The following is a 12,870-nucleotide window of genomic DNA, read 5'->3' on the forward strand; positions in this document are numbered from 1 at the left end:
CCCTCCACTTCCAGCTCGCCTTCCCAGAGGCAACTACTGTTGGAACTTGTGCTTCCTTTCCGAGACTTGGTATGAATGCTTGCAGCTGATCCTTGTCAAGAGTTCAATATGTGCCAAGCACACTTGGCATTTTGCCGTCTGCTTCTCTTCTCAGTACGGAAGCCAGAGGTCGGATCCTGTCCCTCCCCTACTCCAAACCTTGCTTGGCCCCCACCCCACTCAGAATAAAGGCCCTGCGATAGCTATGACCTGCCCTCTCCCCTTGAGCTCTCGGAACTAATTCTTCTAAGTCTCTGTTCCAGCCGTGTTGGCCTCATTAATTTTTTTAAATTGTGGTAAAATACACACAATATTTATCATTTTTAACCATTCATAAGTGTACAATTCAGTGGCATTAAATACATTCACAGTGTAGTGTAACTAGCACCACTATCTATACCCAAAACCTTTCCATCACCCCCAATAAGAGCTCCATACCCATGAATCAGCAACCCCCCACCCCCCAGCCCCTGGTAACCTCTGTCCAACTTTCCATCTCTACAAACTTGCTTATTCTAAGGATCTCGTATAAATGGAAGCATACAGTATTTGTCCTTCTGCATCTGGCTCATTTCACTAAGCGTAACGGAAAATGTCCATTCCTGTTGCATATACCAACATTTCATTCCTTCGGCTGAGTAATAGTCCATTGTACCGAGCACATTTTGTTGATCCATTCCTCTGTTCATGGGCACTTGGCTGTTGTGAATAGTGCTGCTGTGAACATGGGCGTTGGCCTTATTTCTTTTTCTTCAATCCGCCAGGCACGCCCCTGCCTTGAGGACTTGGCACTGGCCATCCCTTCTGCATGCAATGCTCTTCCTTAAGAGATCCACACGGCTCATTCTGCACTGCCCTCAGGTCTTTGTTCAAATGGTTCCTTCTTCACGAGACCCGCTCTGATTACCCTACCAAATACTCGGACCCGGCACTCCCCACCCTCTCTACTCTATGCTTTCTTTTTTCTATAGCACTTACTACTTTCTAACATACCATATAATGCAATTAGCTGGTATATCTATTGTGCAGTGCCTGTGTCTCTCCGCTAGGGTGGCAGCTCCGTGAGAGCAAGAATTACTGTGCGCTTGGTTTATCCCAGGCTTCCATGTAGGCAGGGGCTTAATACAGAGCTTGTTGAATGAACTTAAAATTGCAAGTGTAAGCCAACTGCTGAGTTACGCATTTTAAACTGGAGTCTCAAGTCTAATGTGTTAGATGTTCCACACGCCAGACTCTTAAATGCCCCAAATACTTAAAATACCACATATGCATGGATTATTTCAAATCTTGGTTGGAATTGGGATAACTCCTCAACCGGCCAAGCACACATATCTCTGGAGATTGAGGCCAGGAGAATGAGATTTGAAGCTGCAGATAAGCAGTGTGATTTTTCTCTTCACCGGAGGACCGTGCTGAGCCTTCCCCCTCGTCCCTGGGCCCGGGACTCCTGTGTGCGTTGTGGACAGGACAGTGGAGGGATCGAGTGGGAGCAGAGGTCTAGTCCCTGCCCCACTCACCAAGTGCAGGGCTTATCTGTTGAAGGGGGCCTCTCTCCCATTTACCAAAGGCCCCTATGGCTGGTGGTGGCCCTACTTTGTCAAAGGAGTTGCCAGCACGCAACCTATGGATTGGGTGGCCTTGCAGCTCACGTGCCCTCAAGCCAAGAGATCCACATGGATCCTACTTTTCAGGTCTGCGAGGGTGCCGCTGCCGATCCTCCACTTCCCTTGGATCGGTGAAAGTAGTTATTACTTGATTCTCTTCTGCGTTCCCATCTGGCAGGGCCGCGACTCTCAGAGATGTTTCCATGACACCAGACGGGCTCCTCACGCCTCCTATGACACTGCCTGACTGGGCGTGACACAACTGCCAAGGTATTTGAATGACGGCTCCCCTTTTTCTTTATTTAACAAACATTTACATGGTCCTGCCTATGTGCCAGGCACTGTTCTAGCACTTTCCAAATAGTAACCGATTCAATCCTCCAACCTAGGAGGGAGGCACTATTATCCCAGCTCACCGATGAGGAAACTAAAGCTCAGAGAATTTAAGCGGCCTGCCTGGGATCACTTCGCTACAGGACTGGGATTAAAACCTGGGGGCTGTGCTTATACCCACCATGCGGTGCTACCTCTGACTTTTTTCTTGTCCTTCTATTTCCCTACTTGCTTCCCTCTCTTCCTTCCTCTTCCTTCCCTCGGTCCCTCTTTTTGTTCCTCTGTTCTCCGCTTTCTCCCTCTCTGACCCTAAGCAGGAGCTACCGAGTCCCCTTGGACGCTGCCCAACATGGCACACCCTGCGCCAATTCTGCAGGCCAGGCCCTGCCTCCCACGGCCCTGCCAGTTCTTCCCTCGTTACCCTCGTCTCCCTGTGCCGGTGGACGGGGCGTGCCAGCCTGCCCCCTTCCACACGCCTGCTCACCACCGCAGCGCCAGTTGGCAGAGGCCAGCAGAACTGGGGCCTGGGCCAGCCTGGAGGGAAGCCAGATCCTTGGGGAGCTGCGTGACGTGCTGCACACGCTCCCCTGACGTATGCTTACGGCATCGTGAGTTCCTCTTCCTGCTCAGGGCTTTCAATGTGGTGCCAAGATGCCTGGTGCTGTTTGGGGTAGACTTCGATGATAAGGGGCCAGAAAGAGAGAGGCAGAGAGAGAGCTAGAGAGAGAGAGCCATAAGGTGGAAGGCAAAGGTGAAGAGTTCCAGATTTCTCCCTCAGAAGCATCTCCCTATGGTGTTGGGAACCACGCTCTAAGCATGAATGAACTTTTCTAAGCTGCTCAAAGGACACATGTTCTTCCCCATGTGATCATGCCTTTGCATACGCTGTTCCCCTAGCCTGGAAGGCTCTTCATGGTCATCTTTCCCTGGGGGCTCTGCTCGCGTGTTGCTGCCTCTGGGAACGTGCCCTGAATTCCCATGGGGGATTTCATCAGCCTCCCCTTTGATGCCAGAGCCTCTGAACACATGTGCACACTCCTCTCTCTCTCTCTCTCCCTCTCTCTCTCTATATATATATATATATTTGAAACTAACTGCTGTGTGAGTGTTTGTATTCTCTGCCAGCTACGGCCTCCTCCAAGACCGAGAGACCATCCTGCCTTATTCTCCTCACATCCTTTATCTCTATGCCTGGTACGTGGTTGGTGCCTGGAAGATGCTGAGAGACGCAGGAAGGCTCAGAGACCAGGCCTTCACAGAGGAAGAAAAAGTGGAGGTTGTCACCTAATTTCTCTGTGCCTCAGATCCCTCACTTTATTTTTTAAAAATATTTTATTTCTTTATTTGTCAGAGAGATAGAGACAGAGACAGAGTGAGCACGAGCAGGGGGAGTGGCAGGCAGAGGGAGAGGGAGAAGCAGACGCCCTGCTGAGCAGGGAACCCGATGTGGGGCTCGATCCCAGGACCCTGAGATCATGACTGAGCTGAAGGCAGACGTTTAACTGACGGAGCCACCCAGGCATGCCAGATTCCTCACTTTAAAAATGGGAATGATATTAGTTGGTACCACATAGAATTGTATGAGAATTAAACAAATCCCCGCACATAAAGTGCACGGAGCAATGACTGGCACCTGTGAATCACTCAGTAAATATTAGCCACTGTTGTTATTGAAATGGGATAAAGAGAGCACAGGCAGGGGGAGCAACAGGCAGAGGGAGAAGCAGGTTGAGCAGGGAGCCCGATGCGGGGCTCAACCCCAGGACCCTGGGATCATGACCTGAGCCAAAGGCAGACGCTTAACCGACTGAGCCACGCAGGCGCCCCTACTCAAAGGATATAAATAATGAAAATGGTTTTGATAAACTGTAAAGCATACAAGAAGTTCTTTACCATCATCACCCTTAAAAATAGCAACAGAACAGCAGTGGCTGATCCATCATGATTTCCAGAATTAATTCACAAGCTGCAGGCCACATTGCCACTGCTTTTTTGAGCAAGTGAAATGGTGAATGTAACACTGCCTTTCGTAAATGGTAGAATGACAGGCAAAATCATAATAGTTTAATAAAAGGTGCATCACCTGACCCCAAACATAGTCTTGCCTATAAGAGTGGCCGGTTCTGAGACTTATCTGGTCCCAGACTCTTCATCGGGTATTTTCACCCCCCAAGACAGAAGCTAGCAACAGAGAGGCAGAGCTTGGTCTCCTGTTTTACTTCTGAGAGGTTGGCAAGTTCTCTTCCTTGTCTGTGCCAGTGCCCAAAAGGAAACCACTGTCCATTCCTGCCAACCCTGTAAAGTTCAAAAAATTGGTCATCAGGTTGATAAAAGTAGAAGAGCTTGCAAGTCGGAACTCATTTTATCTATACAGGTGAAAAAACTGAGACCAAGAGAGGGGAAGGGAACTGTTCAAAGTCACAAAGTAAGGTGTGGCCAGGGCTAGAACCCAGGCCTCTGGACCCCTAGCTCCCTGCCTGTTCACTGGGCACTGCCTTCTACTCAATGCTCTCCCTACTGGGAGCCCTGTGTCCTTAAATGGAAGCTGTTGGAGGCCCAGTGCTAATTGCAGAAGCAGTGCTCTTGTCCAGAGCCAGAGCTAGTGTTAAAGGCATAAACACACACACACACACACACACACACACACACACACGCTCACTGCCACATACACATACCTCACTCAATATTCATAACCCCATGAAGTGGAAACTATGATTTTCATCCCACTTTACAGATGGTGCTACCAGGAGGCAAAGGAGGCAAGTAACACTTCTGAAACATGAACTGAGGTCACCTCCTGACCCCAAAGCTCAGAATCTTCCCATCATGCTCTGCAGCTCTTCTTCTGGAGCCCAGGACATTGCTGGATGCCAGCTCTCGCGCAGGGTACAAAGCAAAAAGCTTCCCAGGACTGGGATGAAGTTTTGTGCCTATATACCCCATGTTAACCAGCACAATGCAGCGCACAGAGTCAGTGGTGAGTGATCATCCTGTACTTTTTAAAAATTGAGGTATAATTGACATATGTCATTATATATACAATATGTATATATTATATACATTTCATGCACAACAAAATGATTTGAGTTTGCATATATTGTAAAATGATCATCACAATAAATCTATTTAACAAATGTCACCATATATAGTTATACCATTTTTTCTTGAGACGAGAACTGTTAAGATCTACTCTTTTCAGCAATTTCAAATATGCAATATAATATTATTAACTATAGACACCATGCTGTACATTACATGCCCATGATTTATTTTATATCTAGAAGTTCGTACCTTCTGACTCCCTTCACCCATTTCACACCCCCCCCCCCCACTTCTGGCAACCACCGATCTGTTCTCTTTATCTATGAGCTTGGTTTTTGTTTTTGTGATTTTAGATTCTACATATAAGTGAGGTCATACGGTATTTGTCTTTCTCTGACTTATTTCACTTAGCATAATGCCTTCAAGGTCTATCCATGCTGTTGCAAATGGCAAGCTTTTATTCTTTCTTATGGGTGAATAATATTCCATATAGCCTTTATTCATCCATCGATGGACACTTAGGTTGTTTCCATATCTTGGCTATTGTAAATAATGCTGCAAAAAACATGGTGGAAACAGTGATCGTGGTTCATATACCTGATTTCAAGTTAGTGTTTTCACTTTACTTGGCTAAACACCCAGAAGTGGACTTGCTGGATGGGGGGATAGTTCTATTTTTAATTTTTCAAGGACCCTCCATACTCTTTTCCATAGTGCCTGCATCAATTTACTTTCCTACCCACAGTGCACAAGCGCTCACTTTTCTCTATATCCTCACCAACACGTCATTTCTTGTCTTTTCAATAAGAGCTATTCTAACAGGTGTCAGGTAATAGCTCATTGCGGTTTGGATTTGCATTTGAAAATGCCACAGGTTTCCCACAGATTTGACCATTCTATATACCCTCGGGATGGATACTCCACTTCATTCCATGTCCCCAGTCTGATGTGATGCTATTCTGGCTCTTTCCACATCCTCCAAGTCTCCTGAATATTCCTGTTATCTCTAGCTCTCAGGAACTTTAATTGACCCAAATTAATTCAGAACCGTAGTTGGGAGTCGGCGAGTAAGTGTTAAACATCCCCCCCACCCCCGCCCCCTCACCCATCGCACACGTTGGCTAAAAGCTAAAGAAACTCAGGCTTTGGTTTTCCCACCGCTACAACGAGCTGGAGAGCAAGGGACTGACTCTTACGCGTTGCTCGTAAGCACCTAGGGCAGGAAAACCTTGCAAAATTACCGAGTCCCACCCCCTTGGTTCTTACAGCGCCTGCGCAGAAGCCACTGGCCGCCTTGCACTGTTGGAACCCACCTCGGCCCCTTCGCGCCCTCGGAGATTCGGCGCTCGACAGGCGTCTGTCAGCCTGTTTTCCGGTTTCGGTGCCGCGCAGGCGCGCCTGCCGAGCGTCGAGCAGCCGATGGAGATGGCGGTCGCTGCTGAGTGAGGGACCGCAAAGGCCCAGAGCCCGGGCCGGAGGACCCGACGGGCCTGCGTACCAGTGGGAGCGCGGCCGGGTACAGAGGACCGGGCAGGGCCTGAGGGGCCGGAGCTCGGCTCCCGTGAGGAGCAGAGACGGGCGGGCCATGCGGGTGTGGGATGTGTGTGGTTGTGGTGGGTGTGACGTGCTTGGTGGGAGAAGTGGCTTTCGGGCCGCGAGTTTCGCCTGTGTGTGCTTGCGAAGATTGGGCTCCGTTTGGTTGTGTGGTTAGGCGGGGCGTGCATAATTGTGTTTCGTTATGGGGCTGAGTCTGGGTGGGCGGTTGTCTCCTGAGTGTGAGTGTTTGGTTCCCTGGTTGTGTGAGGTTGAGGCGTTTGGGTTCCCAGTTTGTGTGGAGTGGTCTGCAGCGTTTGGTGTGGCGTCCGTACGATGTGTGAAGTGGTCATGTCTGCTCTGTGGGGTCGAGTCTTTCATGTTGTGTGTTTTTATGCGATGTGTGCATCATCCTGTTGAATTATGTGGCGGGTGTTGTGTGCGGTCGAGACGGTGATGAGTGCGACTGTGGCCTGTGTAGTGTATGCGGCATGTAGCCGGGTAGCATTCATGCTGGGTGTATAATTTCAGGATATGTAGGTTTTATGTTTATTTTTTACGTGGTGTAGGATGTGAGGGGCTTGCATATGTTATGGTTGTGGGGTCTCGCTTGGTGGTTTGTAGTAGATTTCTTTAGTTTGTGTTGTGTTTGGTTGTGTGGTTTTAGAGTTTGTTCATGCATTCATTCATTCTTGAGGCTTTATTGCGTTTCTTCGTGGTAGGTGCCAGGGACTGTGCTAGACCCTAGGGATAAGATGGTGGGGAAAACGCACATAGTCTCTGCCCTTACAGAGCTTAGAGTCTTATGTTCTTAGTTATTTTATGTATTTGTGATTATAAATTGATGTAAGTGCCTTCCTGGAGGAAGTGCGGAGCTGTCCCCAGGTAGAATGCTTCAAGTAAGAGGCATTTCCTTGAGGAAGTAAGGTTGGGTTGAGATGTGAAGGGGGTGTGTGTGTGTGTGTTTGATTTGTGTTTGTTAGGGTGAATGCATCGGAAGGAAGGGGGCTTTCAGAGTCAGGGCATCTGATGAACCAATGGCTGGGGTGGGAACTGGAGCTACTATTTCAGTGACTGTCTGGAAGAGGGACTGAGATCTGTGTTCTTGAAGGAAAAGAAAACAGGGTCCCGGTGTTTCATTTGTTTATTTTCTGGGTTGCAGCTACCCTTCAGCTTTGAGGAGCAGGCAGTCCCTCACAGGCCTGCTAAGCAGCTCCATCCAAAGCTGAGGGTCATGTATTTCCTCTTACTCTCTCCTGTGGTTTGTGACCTCAGGATCTTGGGGAGAGATTTCTCTGCTTTTTTGGAATGGTTTTGTCTGGATTCTCCCTATGACTGGGAGTTTTTCTGTGGTGACATTGGAAGTGACTTTGCCATGGCCCAATAAAAGTGAAGATGTAACTTACTAAGACCTGAGTTGTTTAAGCACCGAATCCTTTTATTTTTGAAGCAGTGAGAACGTTAGGCTTGCTGTTCAGCTGTCATTTATTGGCTTATAAAATCCAGTAAACTCATTTTAGAGAAAGTACTCTACAAATATACAACACAAAGTAGATTTTTCTTTTTACCACTGGGTTTCTAATGCTCTTCCTTAGACTAAGGTTGGGATTTTTGTTTGGTTTGGTTTTAGTTTTACTTTTGTTTGTTTTTTAGGGCAGACACTATCTCTTTTTCTGTTTGCATTTTTGACATAGGTGTAAGAGCTCAGTATGTGTGGTTGAATAAATGACCAAGGTAAAGAGTCAAAAATTTCTGTATGTTGGTAAGTACTTCAGACATTTCCCCAATGGCTAAAATGGCATACAAATTATGAAGTTGGACCAGTTGGAGTAAAGAGAACTGCCTTGCTATTAGTTGCTTTTGAGGTTGAATTTTCTTATCTTCAGGAATCTGTGCTCCCTATTTCACTGAGTTGCCATTGTCCATTGATGTTCTCAAATCTTTAAAGGTTTTGTGTTTTGATGTAAGGATTTGAGAAAGCAGTTTTGTGTTTTCAAGCCTGTACTGAACAAACATTAAATAATCTTGTTGACCTGTGAAAAGAACAAAGAAAATTCTCAGTTGCTGCTAATTTGCCTGAATTGGGTATTTTTTTTCTCCCCCCACCCTTCTTCTTTCCTGTTTCAGAGCTTCTCCTACTCCAAAGAGGAAACCTCATCCAGGGCCATGATACCACTTCCCCATCATCTGTGTGCTGCTTGGTTAAGCTAATGCTGTAAGAGCCCTGGTCCCTTGTGGAGAAATCAAGCTGACTCTTGGCATGAGGCCTCTGCCTTGCAGGGGCTGAGAGGGGCACTGCTATGGCTTCCCTGGATGACCCTGGGGAAGTGAGGGAGGGCTTCCTCTGCCCTTTGTGCCTGAAGAACCTGCAGTCTTTCTATCAGCTTCAGTCACATTATGAGGAAGAGCACTCTGGGGAAGACCGGGATGTCAAAGGGCAAATTAAAAGTAAGAGGCGAGAATTTTTTGCTTATCCTATTCTGTCAGTGGGAGCATTAACTCATGGGATGGTTTCATTAACTTCCATGATGCCGCCAGAACACGATAAACAATAGAAAATAATAATAGCAGTGACCATTTATCTTATGCTTACCTTGTGCCAGGCATTGTTCAAAGTCTTCCCATGAATGAACTTCATTTAATTCTCGCAATGACTATTGGACTGTGAGACCCATTTTACTCATGAGGGTACTAGTCATGGAGAAATTAGATAAGTTGCCTGAAGTCACACAGTGAGGCAGGGCCTGGCTTTGAACCGAGTAATTGTAATTCTTATGCTGTGCTATCTCATGCTACACTGAATTATCTAATCTCCAGCCTGTGAGGAATTTGGAGTGGAACTCCTTTCCTTTGCTCTGAAAGTGGAGGCACATTGTACACCCATTTCCCTGTCACAAATTCAAGCCTGCCTGCCATTCTTCCTTCTTCACTTATACCTTGTTCTCTGCAGCCCAGAAAAAGGAAGGTCATAGTTGAAGAGCAAGGAGAAACAACCCAAAAGGTTAAACTTGTTTTTGAGCTTCCCAGTCCTCATGTCGTAGAGAGTTGCAGAAAGAATTTTTTCTGCGCCATTTTAACTATACATAGTGTTCATTTCCAGAACTTCAGATTCTAACTCCTAAATAGGATGCCACTGCTCCGGAACTCACTGCCAGCTGCTTCTTTCAGCTGGCAGCATTTCTGAAGGCAGTGAGATTAAAAAGGTCTGGATGTATATTCACAATTCTGTGTTGGGTGAGAGAGAAGGGGACGATCATGTATTTCTAAGTGGAATTTGGCCTCCACACATGTGAGTCACATGCCCCCTGTAATCAAATAGTCCCACTCCATGTTTCACTTGTCAGTTCAGAAAAAATTGTTGAAATCATTAACATTTATAACCTCTGTCCAAAAACACAACAAAGTCAGATATTTTCAAAATCCTGAGGGCTGTGATAAATAAGGTGGCTTCTGTCTGTAGAGGCTCGAGGAGAGCCGTAACTATTAGAAGGCCCCCCAAAAGTGTTGTGCATTTTATAGTTTCCAGAGTTCTTTCATAAACATTATTTCTTTTGATTCTCATAGCGACTCTGCAAGAAGGTGGTTGGTTTCATTCTGCAGAGAAAAAGTGAAGCTCAGAGATGTTGAGTGACTTATCCAAGGTCACATAGGAATTGGCAGAGCTAGGCCTTGACCCCAGGTCTTCTGAGTCTACTGCTGCTCTTTCCACTTGGCGTCACTGATGATACCAGATTCTGTGTTCCAACCACAGCTTGTCCTGCAGCTAGAATGCAAACAAACTGATCATCTAGGTTTCCTTGGACAGCTGAAGGGCCTCCGTGATTTTTAATGAGTGTCCAGCCTGGGCGTCAGCTGACCTGAGTCACATACTGTGATGTCACGACGACGACTTTGATGCTAGTGGGTACAGAGGTTAGACAATGTCTTCAGCTTCCTGTGGTGACCTATTTATTAGAGGAAAAATGTTTAAGGTTACTTAGGGAATAATAGATGTGGGAATCCACTTAAAGAATAATAGAGTGGGGGGCGCCTGGGTAGCGCAGTCGTTAAAGCGTCTGCCTTCGGCTCAGGGCGTGATCCCGGCGTTCCGGGATCGAGTCCCACATCAGGCTCCTCTGCTGGGAGCCTGCTTCTTCCTCTCTCACTCGCCTGCTGTGTTCCCTCTCTCGCTGGCTGTCTCTCTGTCACATAAATAAATAAAATCTTAAAAAAAAAATAATAGAGTAGGAATTTTATGAGTTGTGAAAAAAATTTGATAGAATTCTCTTGTGTTTTTCCCTCGGTTTCCCCCACCTGTACCTCAGAAGAACTAAGAAATTAAGCATTCCTTTAGTCTAATGATCATTTGTTTAGTCAGGAAGGAAGTCTTGCTTGTGTGGGAGTTTTCTGTGTTTCAGAATCAGGAAAGTTTTGAAGACTGACATCAAAGATTTTTGAAAAGTCCTTTAAAAAGCAGGTCATGTCTTCATGTGGTCTTTTGCTTCTCACAAATTTTATGACATTGCTGGTTTTGTCAAGTGAAATGTTAAAGCCAGAAGAGCAAACCTTGGTATCAGGTTTTGGAGGCAGTTTAAGAAAGAAAATATAAATTTGTCATTACTAGAAGGTGGTCAGTGAGTTTGGGCTCCAGCCCTGATACAGCTTCGGTTTAGCACTCGTACAGTAAATATAAGAAAGGGTGGTTGAAAATTAACTGTGACTTTTGCTTTATGTTTTTTTTGTTGTTGTTGTTATTCTTTTTTTCCTGCTTTGTGTTTTTAAAAACATACGGGCTTGTTCTTAATTGGCCCCCTCTTGAAGTACTACACCTGGGAAGGTTGCCAGAGGGTTCTTCTGTCCTCATAAAGTGGTTAAATGGCACGGACTGCCTGTTTAATAACCCAACACAGTTTAGTCTTGTTTGCAGAAATAAATTAGTGAATGCTAACTCCAGTTTCCTGTTTGCTAACCCTTTGTTTACATCAGACAGTTTTCTCTCCCATGTTTTTAGGAGAGATTACTTGAATGCATTTTAGATGGTGTCCTTTAGTTCTGGTGGACCTTATTTTTTCCAGTGGGAGAAAACCATCTCAGAGTAGCCAGTAGCTTGACTGTCTCACAAAGACATATTGATAAGCTTAACAGTTTCCTGGGCCTGCCAGCCCCTCCATATCTGCATTTCCCTAGGTTTTTGAAAAGCTGTGGTAGTGTTTTTAATGTTATTCAGGTGACAGAGCACTTCAAAATTGTGGGAACTCCATGAAGTATTGATCTATTAAATCTAAAAGAATTGTATTTTGTATTAAATCTCATATTTTAGGGGTGCCTGGGTGGCTCAGTTGGTTAAGCATCTGCCATTGGGTCAGGTCATGATCCCAGGGTCCTGCAAGCGGGGAGCCTGCTTCTCCCTCTCCCTCTGCTGCTCCCCCTGCTTGTGCTCTCTTTCTGTCAAATAAATAAATAAAATCTTTTAAAAAGTAAATAAAAATAAATCTGTTATTTTCTACTAGATTTTAGGGGTAGAAAGGGCTAATTACCCAAGATTTAAGAACCTTAATGAGAGCAACATAGAATCAAGAATTTTTTTCTCACAAGTTGACTGTTGTTCCTTTTTAACAAACAGCAGGTCCTCTCACTTAGCAGAGGTGGCAAAAGCCCTGTTCTGCAGAGGCATAGTTTTTGAATCACGCTGGCTGGGGAGAGCTGGGGTTCTCGTTTCAAACAGATGAGGTTTCCACTTGCAGCTCTGCTGCCTTATAAGCTCTGTGATCTGGGGTGCAGCAGGTGTTCCCCCACTTTATGTCACGTCCTCATTTATAAGGAGGGATACCACCTGCCTCATAATGTTGTGAGCATGCATTGGCTTGATTTTTGGAAAGCACTTTGTTTTGTGCCTGGTACATGCAAAGAATCAATCCAGGAAGCATTCGTTTTCTCTTCTTACCAAGTCTGGTTCACTTTGTGTTATGTTATAGGTGTTACACTTGTTTCTTGAAGCTTTTTGTCAGTATCCTCACGCATGCATTCAGAAGTGAGTGGGGGAAGAAGAACTCTGTGTAGAGCTAAGCATTATGGGGAACACTAGCCCAGGAATGTTGGTTTGGTAAAATCCCATCCTGGGAGTAAACAAAAAGTGTTTACTCATGACTTCATAGAGTAAATAATATCATAGAATTTAATTTTTTTTCAAGATTTTATTTATTTATTTGACAGAGAGAGCCAGAGAGTACAAGCGGAGGGAATGGCAGAGGCAGAGGGAGAAGCAGGCTCCCCACTGAGGAGGGAGCCCAATGTAGGGCTCGATCCCAGGACCCTGGGATCATGACCTGAGCCAAAGGCA

At 45.9% G+C, this 12,870-nt stretch overlaps 1 protein-coding gene across 1 annotated transcript in view; it reads left to right on the forward strand.

The window, feature by feature from the left end:
* Positions 1-6,400: 6,400 nt before the first annotated feature.
* RBSN (rabenosyn, RAB effector) overlaps positions 6,401-12,870 on the forward strand; it is a 28,290-nt gene continuing 21,820 nt past the window's right edge. Inside the window, exons 1-2 of the mRNA XM_026501423.4 lie at positions 6,401-6,534; positions 8,679-8,999. Coding sequence (XP_026357208.1) covers positions 8,852-8,999 — 148 coding nt within the window. The 5' untranslated portion in view covers positions 6,401-6,534; positions 8,679-8,851. The remainder of the gene's footprint in view (positions 6,535-8,678; positions 9,000-12,870) is intronic.

This window comes from Ursus arctos, unplaced genomic scaffold (genome assembly GCF_023065955.2).
Source record: "Ursus arctos isolate Adak ecotype North America unplaced genomic scaffold, UrsArc2.0 scaffold_14, whole genome shotgun sequence".
Lineage (NCBI taxonomy): Eukaryota > Metazoa > Chordata > Mammalia > Carnivora > Ursidae > Ursus > Ursus arctos.